The following is a 16352-nucleotide window of genomic DNA, read 5'->3' as shown; positions in this document are numbered from 1 at the left end:
ACTTATGCTAGCTCAGCTGAACTTGTGGTCTCTGTAGATAACCTAAAAATTATCTATCTGGTTGTTGTAAGTTTTAAAGATGTTTGTATTTTAGGTAACAAGAAGGTGATTGCCTTAAATATGCTCAGTTATGTGTATGTATAGCTATGCATCTTTTTTTTTTTCCCCAGAAACAGACATGTTCTTTTTAGCTATCAGTATGGTTGGAACAGACTTCTCCTTGATTGGACGATTGTTTCCTCACAGAGCCAGAGCAGAAATTAAGGTAGATGTTAAAACACTGAATCCAACATCTAAGCATCTTGTTTCAGTTTTTTGTTTCCTATTTTTGTGTTACTATGATTCCTATTGGTATTGATCATTGGCTCTGTAGAAATTATTTTAATAAATGTTTCAGGAGATAGGAATCTCAATTATTAATATACTGACATGAATTCTGAACAGAATATTTTCTGAATCTAACATATCTGAGCACAGTTTGCCTTGATTTTATTTTGACTGCAAATACTGATGAGCACAACTGAGACTTTTTTGTGGTGCCTTTCTTTGTATTTGTCTGGGAAAACCTCTAGTATTTCAAACTCTATCTGAATTAGAAATAAGAAAAAAGATGTTGAAAAGAATCAGAAACTGAGCGATGATATGTGTTGGTGACAGTAAAAACAAACATAGTTTTGACATTTAAAAACAGATGGCAAACTGTGTTCTGTCAGCGTGCTTGCAAGTGTTTACAACTTTGGCTTGTAGAAAATTTTCTTGCATTGAAGAAGGCTCATATTGATCTGTTGTGCAACTAGATATGGCACAGCACTTCTTCCTTACTGAAAAAGGCAATTTTTTTTTTTAGAACAAGTTTAAACGTGAAGAAAAAGCAAATGGATGGAGGATAGACAAAGCTTTCAGTAAGTAAAGCGTACCCCGCTTTTCTGTGAGTCAGTTAACTAGCAATTATCTTCTTTCATTGTCATTTTTTGCTCTGCTTAAGTTAACTGTGACTAAGATTGGTCATAGCTGAGTTTAGAAGCTGAAAAGTCTTAGGTTTTTTGTTTGGCTGACAGTAAAGTCTTTGATTTCTTGCTTTTCTATATATTTAACATTTTACATTAATATGCATTTTCCATATATATTCAGTTAATCATTCTGGTCCTATTTAGCAGAGTTACTACTTGTAAACTGTTTTGAGAATCTTTAAATCTTTTGTGTGTTATTTCAGTGGGAGATATAAGTCCTGAATTAGCATGTATTCTGCTCACAGAGAAGCAAAATAGCTTCTGACAGGTTCTTGGTGATGCCAGGCAAAGCATTTGCAGGGAGGCCAACAGTTGTAAACAGAAGGAAGAGCAGATCTTACCCAGCTGGTGAAGGGGCTTTTTAGCTATACAGCACTATACTGGCTTCCCAGGAAGCAGCCCAGGTCCAAGAGGTGCCCTCCCTTCTGTAGCTGATGCTTATATGAGCCCAAGGGGGCTCCACCCTGGATCAGCCTCTTCTGCTCACATGGGGAAACAATGTGCAAACAACTTGTCTATGATCTCTAGGCCATCTACAGCCCTTCTCCAGGTACTCAATCACCAGTTCAAGCTGTGACCTGACAGTTTCCCTACATGATGTTAATGCATTGTATGATACTGTGATAAGTACTGTAACCGTTTCACTATCTGTTTTTAAAAACCAAGCTACCTAATAATTTTTGTCACCTCTTGTTCTTTCTCAAGCGATGCAGAATTTGATAAGGGATTCTCTATGTAAATTCACATAACCTTTTTGTTATGTAAATTTGTTTGTGCTTTTTGTTATCGTAATGTATTAATGACTATTTTACGAAGGAGAAAAAAAATTCTCACCTTTGATTTTTTTTATTTTTTTTTTAACTATTTTATTGCTTTAATCTGAAAGAAGAAAAGCGGCCCTTTGATTTTGAATTGTTTGCCCAGCTTCTTGAGAAGGTCTTGGCAGATGAGGAAAAGAGGAGGCAGAAGACTGTTAAGAGCCAGAAGCCGAAGGAAAAGAAGCCACTGAGGCCTAAGAAGAAGACAAAAGGTATTTCAAAAGAACTTATGAGAGCACAGGCCAATGGTTAGTAAGATATTGCCAGCAGAAGTAAAATCCTGTAGAGAATTTCTGTCTTCCCTGTTCTAGACACAGTGAGAAAATCCTGGCTTCATAGTTAAATTCTTCTTTAGATAGAGTTTCTTGATACAGCAGTGAGAGAATCGTTGAGGTTGGAAAAGACCTTCCAATCTAAACATCTCCTGTGCAGGTTAAGGCCATTTTTTTGTGTCCTATCCTAATAATTGGTAGCAGCCCGTTTCTTAAGGCACATTTTCTATGAACGGAATTGTGAGACCACACTGAGTGGGCCTCTGTTATTTGAAACACTGATATTCTAAAATAAGTGTTCTAATTTAATTAGAATCTCAGTGATTTGCTAATGAATTTCCTGCTGCTGTTTAAAAAAAAAAAAAAAGATAAATGTGATAGTGGCAATAGTTGCTAAATGTATAGCATCTTATTATTTCATTAACTGTGACAGGTCCTTTCATAAATCTGCCTAAAATAAAAATTTCTGACACCATTTCAGAAATTTTGTGGGGTTTTTTGAATGTTTGTTTCCTAACAGCCTATTTCCTTATAAAAAAAAAAGAGCAACTCTTTTCAGGGGATGCTAGCCAAGAAGCAGAGTGTCAATTTAATTCTTAAAATTGACACAGCTGTTGTTCTATCTCACTCATTTCAGATTTGACTGAGGAAAAGACCCTTTAAGTGGGCTTAAAGTTGTATGTCGAAATGGTGTTGCCAGACTTTAATAGTGTGTTTAATGTACATCATGTTAAGCAATGTGAATGTGCTTTTCTGTTTCTCCTGCATTTTTAATTACTTGGAGGGTAACAAATATAAGAGTAATAAAAAGAACAGGGAAGGAGTGTTTGGTGGTTGTCGGATGTTCCACATAAATTCAATATCATCACAAAACATTCTGGAAAATGAAGGAAGTAGAGTTTTAGAAATGCATTAAGTCCAGAAGAGAGCTTATGTTATGAATTATTAGCCAGATAATTATTTTAAGCTTTCTTATGTAAAATAAGAATGCATCTATCGATCAAAATTACATCTTCCTGATGTAATTTCTGCAACCATGACTATCTCTTTCTGCAGAGATAGAAGACTTCTTTTTAGGATTAGCAATGCCTGTTTTTACTGGGCCCACAAATGGCTGCATAATCCAATAAAAATTATAGAACAAGAACATTTGATAATTGCATGCTTTTGTCAGTTTATGCTGGTCTAACTGCGGTCCCAGGCGCAGAACATGTTTGTGTTTAGTGCTGAAGCTTCCTTGTTTTCTTGCAGTATACTGACACTGATGTATGGATTCAAAAGATAATGCTAGTGGGATTATCTTCTAAATTTATGACTCTTAATACTCTGCCAGAATAGTAATTGGAGCCCTATTATGTAAACAGCAAAAGTTGCCAACACAGAAACTGCAGATAACCAAGATGATCTTCAGGAAGCTAGAATTTCTGATGCAGAAACAGAAGCAGATACTGTGACAGCTGAGAAGGAGAATAAGGAATCGCTGGGGGCTTCTGAAGAGGCAGAAGAACAAGTTTCATTAGAGGCAGCGTTGGTGAATAAAAAAAGAAAAAGGAAGAGAAAAGATGATCCTGAACAGGAAGTGGAAAACCATCCAGAAGAGTTGGCTGTCCCTTCGGAAGTCCCTGAGGAAGGGAAATCATCTAAGAAAAGTAAGAGGCAAAAATGTTCACATGTAATTTTTTTGTAAATACATGCAAGCTTAGAAATGAAAACTGAGTTTTTTATTTCGTATCACTGATCTGCCTTGAAAGGTTGTAGAAGAGTGATCTTCAAAGTCAACTTTTGTCCTAAATCTAGATGTTGTATTTTGTTGTAGCTGGAAACAGTTCTCTTAAAATGTAATACCTAGGAGACATGTTCTGCTGGGATTTTTTTTCCTCCTAAGTAAACACTTGCTTCACTCTAGCTAGGATGCAAAAGCTGGAATTTTAAGCTGATGTGCAGAATGTCCAGATTGATTTAATTCTTATTTATCAGCAGGAAAAAAAACGGTCAATGATACAAACGCTACTGGTCATACTGTCTGCAGAGAAGACCTGGGCAGTGTTATTGAAGAAGAACAAGATGATCTACCTGCTAAAGAGGAGGAGAGATCACTCTCCTTTTTATCAATGGACAAAACAGAGAGAGAAAGTGATTTCAGCTTACGCAGGTAATGTTTGCAATGGAACGCTTAGGAAGAAAAAAAAAGTGATTTAAACTTTTAACATTAGTTTCATTTATTTGTTTTTGCCATCACATGGAGTGGCAGAAAATGGACAGGTTTTTGGTTTCAGTAATTTGCTTTTTATTTACAGTGTTAATATTTTTTCTGCCCTAATACTGCCCCAGTATTCCCCTGTTTTAAAAGGAGAGTTGGGGCTATGTATGGCTATTTATGAAGGCAGGTCACTTATCCTGACTACCAATATATCACAAAGCACTGCTTGGTAATGTTGTTAGGTAACATTGCTTTACCCTTGGAATTTTCATCTATGGACTTTGGGAAGAGAGGCAGACTTTTTGTTTCAGTGTTGGGTATTTGACTAGAAAGCTAATAACTGTTTTGTTAAGCTTCTTCTGCTTGAAAGTTTTTTATATATGAAGTGATTATGAAGATGTCAGGACTGATTGATAATTTTGTATGTTGCTTGCTCTGTATATTAACGTCTTAAATGTTATTTCATACAGTTTCCCAGAAACTTTTATGTGCTTTAATTCCCCTTTGGAAGTATATGAAAGAACAGTACTTGTCCTTGAACTCAGCATAGTTACAGAAGATTGTTCCCCTATATTCAGCACTCGTCAGGCCGCACCTCGAGTACTGTGTCCAGTTTTGGGCCCCTCACTGCAAGAAAGATATTGAGGCCCTGGAGCGTGTTCAAAGAAGGGCAACGAAGCTGGTGAGGGGTCTGGAGCACAGGCCATATGAGGAGAGGCTGAAGGAGCTGGGAATGTTCAGCCTGGAGAAGAGGAGGCTCAGGGGAGACCTCATTGCTCTCTATAACTTCCTGAAGGGAGGTTGTAGTGAGCTGGGGGTCGGCCTCTTCTCTCGTGTCATTAGTGATAGGACCAGGGGGAATGGTTTCAAGCTACGCCAGGGGAAATTCAGGCTGGACATGAGGAAGTATTACTTTTCAGAAAGGGTGGTCAGGCACTGGAATGGACTGCCCAGGGAGGTGGTGGAATCACCGACCCTGGGGGTGTTCAAGGAAAGACTGGATGTTGCGTTGAGGGACATGGTTTAGTAGGAGCTATTGGGAATAGGTGAACGGTTGGACTGGGTGATCTTTTAGGTCTTTTCCAACCTTAGTGATTCTATGATTCTATGATTCTAAGATAAGTAACAATTATATCTCTGCAATGTTGCCATCAGTAAAGCCTGTTATTAAGACTACTTAGTCTGGAACGCTCAAGGGAAGTTTTAAAATCAGGTGTTAAAGCAACTTTTCTACTTTAGCAGCTTAGATCATGGAAACGTCACTAAAATTTGTCAGATTGTTTTATACATAATCATTTAAAGTCAAAATTCCTTACTAATATAAATCTAAATTTTATATGTGCAATTTGATCTGACTGTAAACAACAGTGGATTTTAATTAAAGTACAGCATTATTGTTTGTGTGTGCTTTTATCGATTTCAGCTTTCAAGATAGCAGTGATGTTAAACTAGCATCAGAAGCTACTAAACTAGGAAGCCTGGATATCACAGGTGATACATCACAGGAAATTCAGCTTTCAGAGCGTCCAGTTTCAAGAAGTAGAAGCAAAGACAGACAACTTGAAGAAGCTAGAGAAACAACAGTATGTTGGGGGTTTTTTTTGTGCTTTTCTGCTTTATTTAAAACTTCCTCATTATTACTCAAAATATTTGTGTAGATCAAAGCTATTCTTTGATTGTGTGGGGTTTCTTGTAGCCTTGTTTTGCCATTAGATGCAAAAAAAAGGCAAGAAACCTGAGATACTTCCAAAATCTAAATATTACCAGTTTTCATTAGCTTTAATGGGCTGTTACACTGCCTTATCTCACAGGCAATTTATAAAGCTGAACAGGTTATTTATTCAAAATTGAGGCAATGCAATATCAGTAATGAAACATGACACGTTGCCTTGGAGCCAGTTTTTTCTGCTCCATGCTTAACAAAGAATGTTGGAATCTGAGCAGGATGAGCGTAGGGTTGTTTCTGATGCCTCAGAACAGAAACCTGAGTAAACTTTTGCTTGCTGATCCTGGCTGGTTTGAGATATTCCAGGAAACATAGAACAAACTGAAACAAGATTGAGTTGTCTTGTTCAGATACATTCTAATCGGATCCAGCAGCTTAGAAACTTCTTGAGATTTCATGTAGCTTCTTTCATAGACCTTATGCTCGTGATTTCATATTTAGTAGCCTTTTCAGGTCTGCAGCAGCACACTGAAACTTCCTAACTTTAATTCACATAATATAAAAGTGCATTCTTTGGATTGTTTTAAGTCTAATGCCTGAAGGCTAAACTATTATTTTATAATATCATTTTTCCTCTCTTCAGCAGTAGATTCAGGATAAAGAGTGCTTATCTTACATTTCAGCTTACGTAGGCTGTTTCCCCTGGTCATAATTCTGTCCTTGCACCATTACATCATTTTTGGAAATTAATATACGGTTTGAAAACTTGTTTTTGGGAATAAATTACTTTTAAATCACTTTTTAAATAAATCACTTTTTAAGACAAAGAAGTATCTTACAGCTAAGCTCTACAGTGAAAGATTAGGAAATTCTAAGTCTTAGCATCTCCCTGAAGTGGTGAGCAAATAATTTCTGTTTTCACCTTTTAGATTCTATTTACTGAAACAATGGCTTCATCTGAGTGGAAAATTAATTACTTTCAGCCTTCACAAAGTCTAAATGCCTGTAGTTGGAAGTGTTGGAATGATGCAGTATCATGATGCATTGTAGTTGGAATAATTTATAAACATAAATGAACTGAAAAATGTATGTTTGTTCATTCAATGAATGAGCTCTGCATACATCAGCTTATCATAGTGGCCTTAGCAGCCAGAATAACCAAACTCTTTGGCTGATTAACTGTGGCTTTTTGACATGAGAAAATGGTGAGTACTCCACAGAATAGACTATTTCAAAAGGTCTTTAAGGAAAATTCTTGTTGTGTTGGCCTGCTGTGGCAGATTTTCTTTAAAAATTAGAAATAGCCAACTAGTGGTGTAGAATGCAATTTTATCAATATAATTAAAGAAGTGAATCAATTAGAGAATAGGCTTTTATTTTAATTCGGTAGATAGCCTCCATGGAAACTTTATTGTAGCTGTGATTAGTTTGCTGTTGTCTCATTTTTTTTTCATTTTCAGAGTTACCACCAGTGTTATGTAAGAAACTGATTTAAAAACTAGACCTGGAGGCTAATCCTAACTGTTACTGCCCAAAGAATCTGTTATCAGCTTCATTCAGTTAAGAAAACAAACTGATTTTCTTCGTGTTTCTGCCTGTTCTTACCTTATAGCAGAGTTCTTGCATGCTTATTTCTTGATTTCTAAAATACTTTTAAAATCTTACTTAGAACGCAGACACATGTGGTTTACATAAACCAGAGGAAAAGCAGAATGCATCAGAAAGTGATTCTCAGTCTCAACTAATGTAAGTAGTTATTTTTTTTTACCTCATGGGTTACTGGAGCTAAACCTTCATTTGGCTATATTTCCATTTCAGCTGTGTAGGCTGGACTAGATGACTATTTTTGTATTTAAGAAAGTATTTTTGATAGAAATTTTGATTGCTGAGGGCTGATTAATGCTTCAACTAAGACATATGTGGTATTGAATATATACTACAAAGAAGGCTTAACAGAGCTTATAGAGAGCTAGTCCCTCTACAGTCAGCAACAGTGAGATTTCTCTGAAGAAGTGTTTCTATTTTGTGAGTGAACCTTTGTTCTGAAAGTTGATCTTATAAAGAGCTTCACTGTATTCTTTGAATATGAAATAGGGCCATCATAGAGTATTTGTTATGTACATCATGTGTGTGATGTGTTCAGACCCTCCTAACTGGAAGATGTTGCTCTCTGGAATTCAGTGCAAGAGTTTAAGTTGAGATGCACCTTTCCCTGCTGTCTGTCATGATTGCAGTCCATTGTCAAGCTAAGCTTTTAACTATTTCTTACTTTTATTTCTGTAACTGAACAGTGGTGTTTAAACAACTGTGTCTAAAATTTCCATTTTATGTGATCAGAGGCTTAATAATCTACCAGCGTGTGTATGATATAATTCTTTAAAGTTGGTTAAGAGCTGGTCTACGAAATCATGGTAACTTAACAGCCCTTTTAAATATTCAAGTTTTGCCCTTCTGTCATTGCCTTTCTGAAGGGCAGCTCAACATCATGGTAAAGAATGTCAGTTTTATCTTTCCTGTGCTGAGAAGAATATAAGAAAAGATAGCAGTAAACAGTCTGAAGATTATCAGTAATATTTAGGGCTCTGGCAAGTTGTGTCTAAATCTTAAGCCTCTGTTGTGGTGGTTAGGGATAAAGAAATTGATTACCGGTATGCCTATCCTGGTTCCATCTGGGACAGAATTGATTTTCTTCATGGTGTCTGGTATGATGCCGTGCTTTGACTTTAGGAGGAAAAACAGTGTTGATAACACTGATGTTTTTGTTGTTGCTAAATAGTGCTGCACAGAGCCAAGAATGTTTCAGCTTCTTAGCTTTTCATGCTGTCCTGCCAGTGAAGGGGCTGGGAGGACACAAGAAGCTGGGAGGGGACAGAACCAAGACAACTGACCTGAACTGCCCAAAGGGGTGTTCTGTGGGTGCCCAACATTTTGGCTTGTCTGGGCTACATTGAGTTAAGATGAATTACTTGTCATGGACTGCATACACAAAGGCTGCTCTGAAAGTAATACCTCCTATTTATTTTCATGGAAACAACAGTGGATAAAAAGTGAACAATGATAACACTATTTGATAGAACAAATTCTCAGCTACGAAGCACTATTTTTTCAGCATAGCTACTGCCATTAGCTGTACATTTTCAGCAGCAATGAACTAGCGCTTGCTTGCCATGCTTGTAGAAATCTGCAGAGGTGATCCACTGTCACTATCACCACTGCTGAAAAGCACCATCCATCCACAACCACACTGTGCCCTGTGCCCATGTCCGCTGGGTGGTCTCCATAAACGTTCATCAAACATTGATGGATGTCAGTGGGTGCTATTTTTCTCCGCATGGAGGAATTCAGTTCCAGACCTCTGCTTCATCTGCTTTTCTGTGTCAGACACCATTCTGCCAGACTGCCCCTCTGCTGCCATCTTTCACGTGGCAATAAAATGGCATGGGAAGTGGCAGGAAGGTTCAGCCTCCAGAGCCATTCTACCAACATCAGTTTCTGACACAGTGGGCCAACACAATAAAACAGGAGGTGTTACTCTTGGAGTAGCCTTCAAAAATATATGATATAGTTAATGTATATAAGTAACAATTTAATTTTTAATATTTTTTATTTTAGAAAGAGGGCAACAAAAACACAAAACTGCTGGGTTATTTGAGCTTATCTTTTTGGAAACTGATGCATCAGTGCCTGGTTCTCTCTAGTAATAACATGAACTACCTCTTCTTATGTCTTAAGGAAAACTGAAAAGCCAGCAGAGAGGAGGCGCTTGCAAAAACCTAAACCCAATATAATGAAGTTATCTGGTAAGAAAGAAGCAGTAAACCATGAGAAAATGGAGGCTGAGACTTCCTCTCCAAAACTTGTGAATACTGCTGAAAAGGTCAGGAGGAAGAATTTTTCTTAATACGCTAGGGACTTGTATCAGTTCTGGTCAATGCTTATCCTCTGTATAAGCTACTGTGTAATATGTAGTGTTGTGAAAACTGCCTCTGAGGTATCTGTGCACTCACCCAAGAGTAACATTTCATGCTGTGCTTGCTTTTGTCAAGATAGGATTAATGTTGTAGATAATGGCCCAAGTAGTGCTGTGTTTTGGTTTCATAATGACGACAGTGTGGGTAGCACACAGATGTTTCAGTTGCTGTTGAGCACTGCTTGTACAGAGCCAAGGTCTTATCCATTTCTCGTACTGTGCTGTCAGCAAGGAGGCTGGATGTGCCTAAGAAGCTGGGAAGGAACAGAACCAGGACAGATAATACCAAGTCACCAGACAGTTATACCAAGTAGTGCTGGAAGGCTGTGAGTTTGCTAAGGCTGCCATTGCAGAGGAACTGACTGTGGTGGTAAACAATTGTATTTTGCATTCCTTGGTTCTTTCCTTTTGTTTAATTTTTCTTTTTATTAAGAAATTGCCTTCATGTCAACCCATGAATTAGCTAACTTTTGCTCTTCTGAATCTCTTCCCCTCCATACCTCTGGGAGGGAAGAGAGCAAGAGTCTGTGTTGTGCCTAGCTGCCCACTGGAGTTAAACTGCAACATTTGCCTTAATTCTAGTGCTCTGAGGAAGACAGTGGCAGAAACAGAAGTGAAATCACAGAAGCAGAAAGCATGGATTTGGGTACTCCTTCTGAGTAAGTATTGAGATTGCTTTTCTAGTCATCACTAACTGTCTGTAATTGTTAATTTGTTTTGCATAATGCTGTTAGAAAAACCACAACGCTAATAATTAATATGGATCTTAAGATTTGACTGGAATTTTCATGGATGATTCCAGTAATGGTTCTGCAGTAGAAGATATGTGTTTTTTCTGGGAAACTGTGGTTAGTACTACTATGAAGTACAGCTTGGAATTTGGGAGGGAGGGGGAAGTGATAACAATGGCTTTGCCCACAGCCCATCTGCCAGCTGTTTCTGATGCTTGGAGAAGCAGCAATGGCACACAGTCCTCACCAGTGTGATTACTTCATATATTTTCAACATCCAGATGAATGGAGTTTCCATGCTCTAAATACTAAACAATGTTTGGTACTTACATGAAAGAACTTGCAAAAGTGTGTGCAAATGTTTCCAAAGGTAACTCAATGTAATATTGACTCCCAAGTGTAGAAAGCTGTATGAGTTGTTGGACATTTGGCTTGAATATTATGGAGTAAATGTCATCATTGTGAATCCTCTGTGCAGAGAGCCTGAGAAAACTGTGTTTGCAGTAGCAAGAATTAGAGGAAATCGACAGAGATTTAAGCCTAATCTTACAAGGGCATCTGGAAGAAAAGAGCATGAAAACAACACAGAAAATGATAAGATGTCCCATCCAGAGTCTAAGGAAGAAACTGAAAAGGTATTGATAATGTAAGATAACTGGAAATAACACGTTAGTTAAAAAACTGTTGGATGCAACAGCAACGTTCTCTTTTTATTTCCTGAGTGTGACCAGGAATTAGCACTTACTTAACCATCACTGCTTCTATGATGTTGTGTAGAGATCTCAGCTTAGGTGAATGCTTGTTGCACAAATGTTAGATGTCGGTCTCTCATGCCATGCAGCAAACACATCTTTGGCTTTTTGAACTAGATTTTACAGCACTTTTCTGGCTATGTGATACTGCATAAATGATTGCATCTGTCATGAGCAGCCTGTTTTGTATCTTGTCATGGATAGTTACCTAGCCTGTTAGGTAATGCTGCACTTGATAAATACAAAGGAGTTAATGTCTTAATATTCTATTCCTACTCAGAATATTGACCAAAACACTAAGTTTGATGTTACCAGTGGAGAGGCTGCAGAAAAAGATGATAAAGTCTTGGAGATGGTGTCTCAGTAAGTATTGGGATAAAAAAAAGATGCTGCTGTCTTGCAATTGGCTACCCTCACATCTGGTAATGTTACACAGCATAGCAGTTACACAGAATCACAGAAAGTCGGTATCTTCTAAGTCTTGCAGTTCTTAAAACAGAAATTTCTTAAGCAACTTTTGCAGTGAGATAGAAATTCAGAGAACAGTAACATTGATTTATTTATTCCATGCGTGAAATAAAGAAGTTAGCCATTTTTAGTTTTAAAGGAGTGCTTTTAAATGAATCAGTCCCCATGATGAGTGCGAAAAATTAGCTAGTCTCTTGCACACTAAAGCAAGCTTTCTCTAATAGCTGTAATATTGACATACCATAATTTCAGTGGTGAAAAGTATTGAGTGTTTAAGCAACGGGAATAAATGTTTGTATTTAAAGCATAGTTAAGCATTTAAGTGTTGGCATCAGGAGCAAAAAAACATTCCAGTATGGGTAGTTTATTGTGTATTTTAATTAATATTAAATAAATAACACTTAACAAATAAAGTGTTTCCTGTATTTCTGTTCAGTGGAGAAGTGACAGATGTGGTGTGACAGGAGAAATGTATTTTTACAGGAGAGTTAGTTAAAAAGAAACGCATTGTCTTTTTACTTAATCCTTTCAAAGAGGGTGAAGGATGAGCATACAAGGTTTGATCAGGCATAAAGATACTTGAGCAGTTAGTTCTGTCATTATCTTTCTTGCTGTACAATGTAGCTCTCAGTGTGAAAGCATAGAAGAATGTGGTAGTTGTGGATACATCTGATATTTACATGTCAGTAAGATTATTAAGTCATTTTTTTATTCTTTGAAAGTTTCTGATACCTTTCATAGCCTTCATTAAATTAGGTTCTTCTGCTTCTATCATGGATATGAATATGAGAGTGCCATTGTGGGTTAGAAAAAGATCTGTAAAAAGTGTAGTATGTGGAGAGAGAACATGTGGAGAGATGTGAACAGTGCACACATAAATTTTTATTTCTCAAGCACTTTTACAGTCTCCATGAACTTAGTAATGCATAGCTCTGCCTTATGGAAGTGTATGTTATTTTTATTTCTTAAAAAAGAAATATATATTTTCCTTAAGAGCCTTCCAATTTAAGATCCATAAGTACACAAGATGTATTATGTATTTTTCCAGGTCTAATGAAGCAGCTGGTTCACAAGAAGACAGCAAAAAGAGTGTGCTGAAACCAGCACCTTTGAAAAGAGGCCGAATGCAGAAACCAAAACCAAATCTAGGAAGATCTGTTGCATGGAAAAAAGACCACAGACAAGAAAAAGATCCTGAAGAGGAGAAGGTTGAAGGTGGAGAAGCAGAAGGACATGCGATACGCCAGGTGAATGAAAGCAATGATTCATGCTGCAAAAATGTAAGTTTCTCAGACAGCTGCAAAGACATATTTTTGCTGGGCCTTAGTAATAAAGATGTAGGTATATGCCATTTAATTTGTAAGCATAGCAGTTGTGTATCTTATTCTCTCCAGTTAAATAGAATTTTCTAATGCTTGTACTTAGATTCTCCTTTCTGTGGAGACAGAGATTATACTTCACTTTTTTTTCCTTATTGGTGATACCAGATTTGAAAAGAGAAGTGCTGAATAGAAAGGTTAATGTTGCAAAAAAACGACAGTTTCAGATGGATTGTATGCAGCAAAATAACAAATCTTTATCTTTAAAGTATTCAGTAATTTTAGCTGATGAACAAGAAAAAATAACTTAATTTTTGAGGTTTTTTAACAAGAGAGTGATTAAAGTAAACATTTTTCCTTCCAAAGAAGAGATTGGACAAATCTTTTTTTCTTAATAGAGTGAAACTTATATTCCTCTTAGGATATGGTTGGTGCTCCCAAGAAAAGTCCACAGAAGCTAACAGCTGTGGAAAATGACAAAGGACCTTCAGATGTCTTGAAAGATGTTTCAGATTTCAATACAGGGTAAGGTTAATTTCTAAGTGGACAGATGGGATAGTTCAAAATCATCAGTATCTCCAGACACACCACACTTGAGCATTGAATTCCAGAGCTAAATATCTTGTTACAAATATAAAGCTTGCTTTTAATCAAGACAATACTAAACCTAAACAACAAACAAACAAAAAAACAAAATCCAAAAGCTCTGTGGGACTGACCTTCATGATGAACCTCGTTTTCAAATAAATCTCTAAGGGATACTCAGTTCCTGTGGTTATCTTCTCCATGTTGGTCCTAACAGCATAAGCATCATAAAATGCTTATGTAAGTTCCTCAGTATAGGGTTGGTTTCCTATTAAACCACGAGTGTCCAGTCTTTAGGCTTGTCTGGAATGTATCACATGAAGAGAAATTGTCCTGGGCTCATATTAAATACATAGGTTAGCCTGAAAGTAATGCCTTCTTTTTATTCCTGGCTACAAAGAGCACAACAGCACTATTTGATAGAGTAAATTCTGAGTCACAAAACACTGTTTTTCAGCACCACCATTAGCAATACATTCTCACCATCAATGAACAAGAGCCTTCATCCCATGCTTGTAAAAATCTGCACCAGCAGAAGTGGCCCACTGTTGCTACTGCTGAAGCACATCACCCACTGCCTCTGTATGTTTTGTCTCCATGAATGTTCAGCAGGTGTTGAGGAATGTCAGTGGGTGCAATTTTTTCTGCATGAAGGAATTCAGTGACACACCATTCCTCATCCACACTTCCATGTCAGACACCATTTTGTCAGACTGCCACTCTGCTGCCATCTGTCACAGAGCCAAAAATCTTTACAGAATATTGGTGGAAAGGTTGGTTCCACCAACATTCGCCTCTGATATCGTAGGCCAACATAATGAAACAAGAGGCATTCCTTTCAGAGCAGACTTCATATGATGTTTGTCAGAGATTTTGGATCCCCGTGCTCTGGTTTTGGCTTGGACAGTGCCAATCACACCTTGATGTTTGGTGGTGGCTGAGCAATGGGTGTGCAGGGGGCCAGGCTGGGCTGCTTGATGGGGAAGAGCCATCACTGTGATGGTGCAGGGCAGGAAGAAGCCACAGGATGTGCTGAGCGGAGCCAAGCCGTACACAGCCCACAAGCCACAGCTTGGACATATCTGATAAGTTGTCCTTTGGATTATGAAAAAAGTGAATGAATAAGAATTTTTTAAATGCTGTAGGTCTCTTTTGTAGTTCTCGAAATTATTAGCTAGGTAAAGGATTTGGTAAAATGTTCACAGTCCTCCTGGAGTGTGACTAGACATTGCACTTGTTTTGAAATTGCTCCTTTTTTCTTACATTTGCTGACCTACTTGCAAGTTACAGGTTCTTGATGATGTTCAATGTGCTTTTGGTTGGACCTTTTCATAATGTCCATTACTTTGTTCTTGTTCTAGCTACTGCAGAAAATGAAGTACAATTTTCTAGCTACTGCCAAAAATTGTATACAAGTGTGTGAAATATGATTTGGAGAATTCACATTGCCTCATGCCATCAACTGTTTGTTTTTTTAGGGAGTCTGGTCCTGAGAGCCAAGAGGACAAAACTGTTATTTCTTCAGTTCAGTTACTGAGGAGTCGGTTCCGTAGACCAAAGCCCAATTTCAGAACAACTAGTAGAAAAGAAGTGATGGATATAAATAAAGGTGTATCACAAGAGGATGCCAACAAGAAAGAAAGTTTGATGCAGAGCAGTCATGAATGTTGCACCCTTCTTGATACAAATGTAAGGCTCTTTTTTTTTTTCCTTAGTTGGATTTCAGCTGATGAGTTTGTGGAACTACAAAAAACATTTGATGATTTAAAGAAATGACAGATTAATCTTTTTAGAAACAATCCATTTTTCAAAAGCTATGCTCTTCTGTGTGGAAACTTTTGTACTTTACAGTTGTTTCTACCCTGAGGTGGACTTCATGAAATGACAGTGAAGAAATAAAAGTACTGAAAACAGATAACAAAGAAGAAACCTACATTTCAAGGTGTTTAGTTAATGAAAGAAATACTAATTTTTCTTGGAAAGCCTAAGAAATTATTAGTGGACAATTAAAAGGAGATGGCCTTTTTGGACAGGAAACACTTTGGGGAGTGATTAATACTGAGCTTTGTGACATAAAAATATCTCCTTTTTGGGTTTAGTACCGTGACTTTTTCTTGCTCATATTTTTCTTCCTATTTTACAGAAAGCAGAAAACTGTGACGTTCTGCAGTCATTGGAATCCTTAGGAAAAGAAAAGTCAGTTGGCCCTCAGGATGCTTCTGAGAGCTCAAGCTTTAAGCCCCCAGACACACTTCCCGAATCAGAGTATGGCAAACTGGAGGCTTGTCTACCTGTAAATAACCAAAAAGACACCTCAAGTATTAATGCTGGGTAAGGGTCTAGCTGCAATTATACTTTGACTAACAACGAAGGCATTTTAAGAGGAAACCATTCTGCTAGTGGATTTCCAATTGGTGAAGAAAGTCTAATAAAAATACTGAATGTTACTTATTATAGTTTTAACATTAACTGTATTAAAGCTCTAGTTACTGTTAAGCTAAGCATCAAATTAAATGAATGTTCATTTTAGGTTTGGTCTGTAAGAGATCTAGCTTCAACTC

The 16352-nt window shown here is 37.3% G+C and overlaps 1 protein-coding gene across 1 annotated transcript in view; it reads left to right on the top strand.

Moving 5' to 3' along the window:
* The window catches only part of BDP1 (BDP1 general transcription factor IIIB subunit), a gene marked incomplete at both ends in the record, with an annotated part of 59902 nt that overhangs the window by 18399 nt on the left and 25151 nt on the right, over window positions 1-16352 (top strand). The window contains 15 exons of the mRNA XM_079548835.1: window positions 171-265; window positions 848-902; window positions 1897-2040; window positions 3465-3749; window positions 4078-4252; window positions 5724-5883; window positions 7636-7712; window positions 9699-9843; window positions 10519-10595; window positions 11146-11302; window positions 11700-11782; window positions 12936-13167; window positions 13628-13731; window positions 15270-15480; window positions 15935-16122. Of these exons, the coding sequence (XP_079404961.1) occupies window positions 171-265; window positions 848-902; window positions 1897-2040; window positions 3465-3749; window positions 4078-4252; window positions 5724-5883; window positions 7636-7712; window positions 9699-9843; window positions 10519-10595; window positions 11146-11302; window positions 11700-11782; window positions 12936-13167; window positions 13628-13731; window positions 15270-15480; window positions 15935-16122 (2188 nt within the window). The remainder of the gene's footprint in view (window positions 1-170; window positions 266-847; window positions 903-1896; window positions 2041-3464; window positions 3750-4077; window positions 4253-5723; window positions 5884-7635; window positions 7713-9698; window positions 9844-10518; window positions 10596-11145; window positions 11303-11699; window positions 11783-12935; window positions 13168-13627; window positions 13732-15269; window positions 15481-15934; window positions 16123-16352) is intronic.

Source organism: Tetrao urogallus (genome assembly GCF_951394365.1).
Source record: "Tetrao urogallus genome assembly, chromosome: Z".
Taxonomy (NCBI): Eukaryota; Metazoa; Chordata; class Aves; order Galliformes; family Phasianidae; genus Tetrao; species Tetrao urogallus.
Note: the sequence above shows the minus strand (reverse complement) of the source record. Positions and strands in the feature narration are given on the sequence as shown.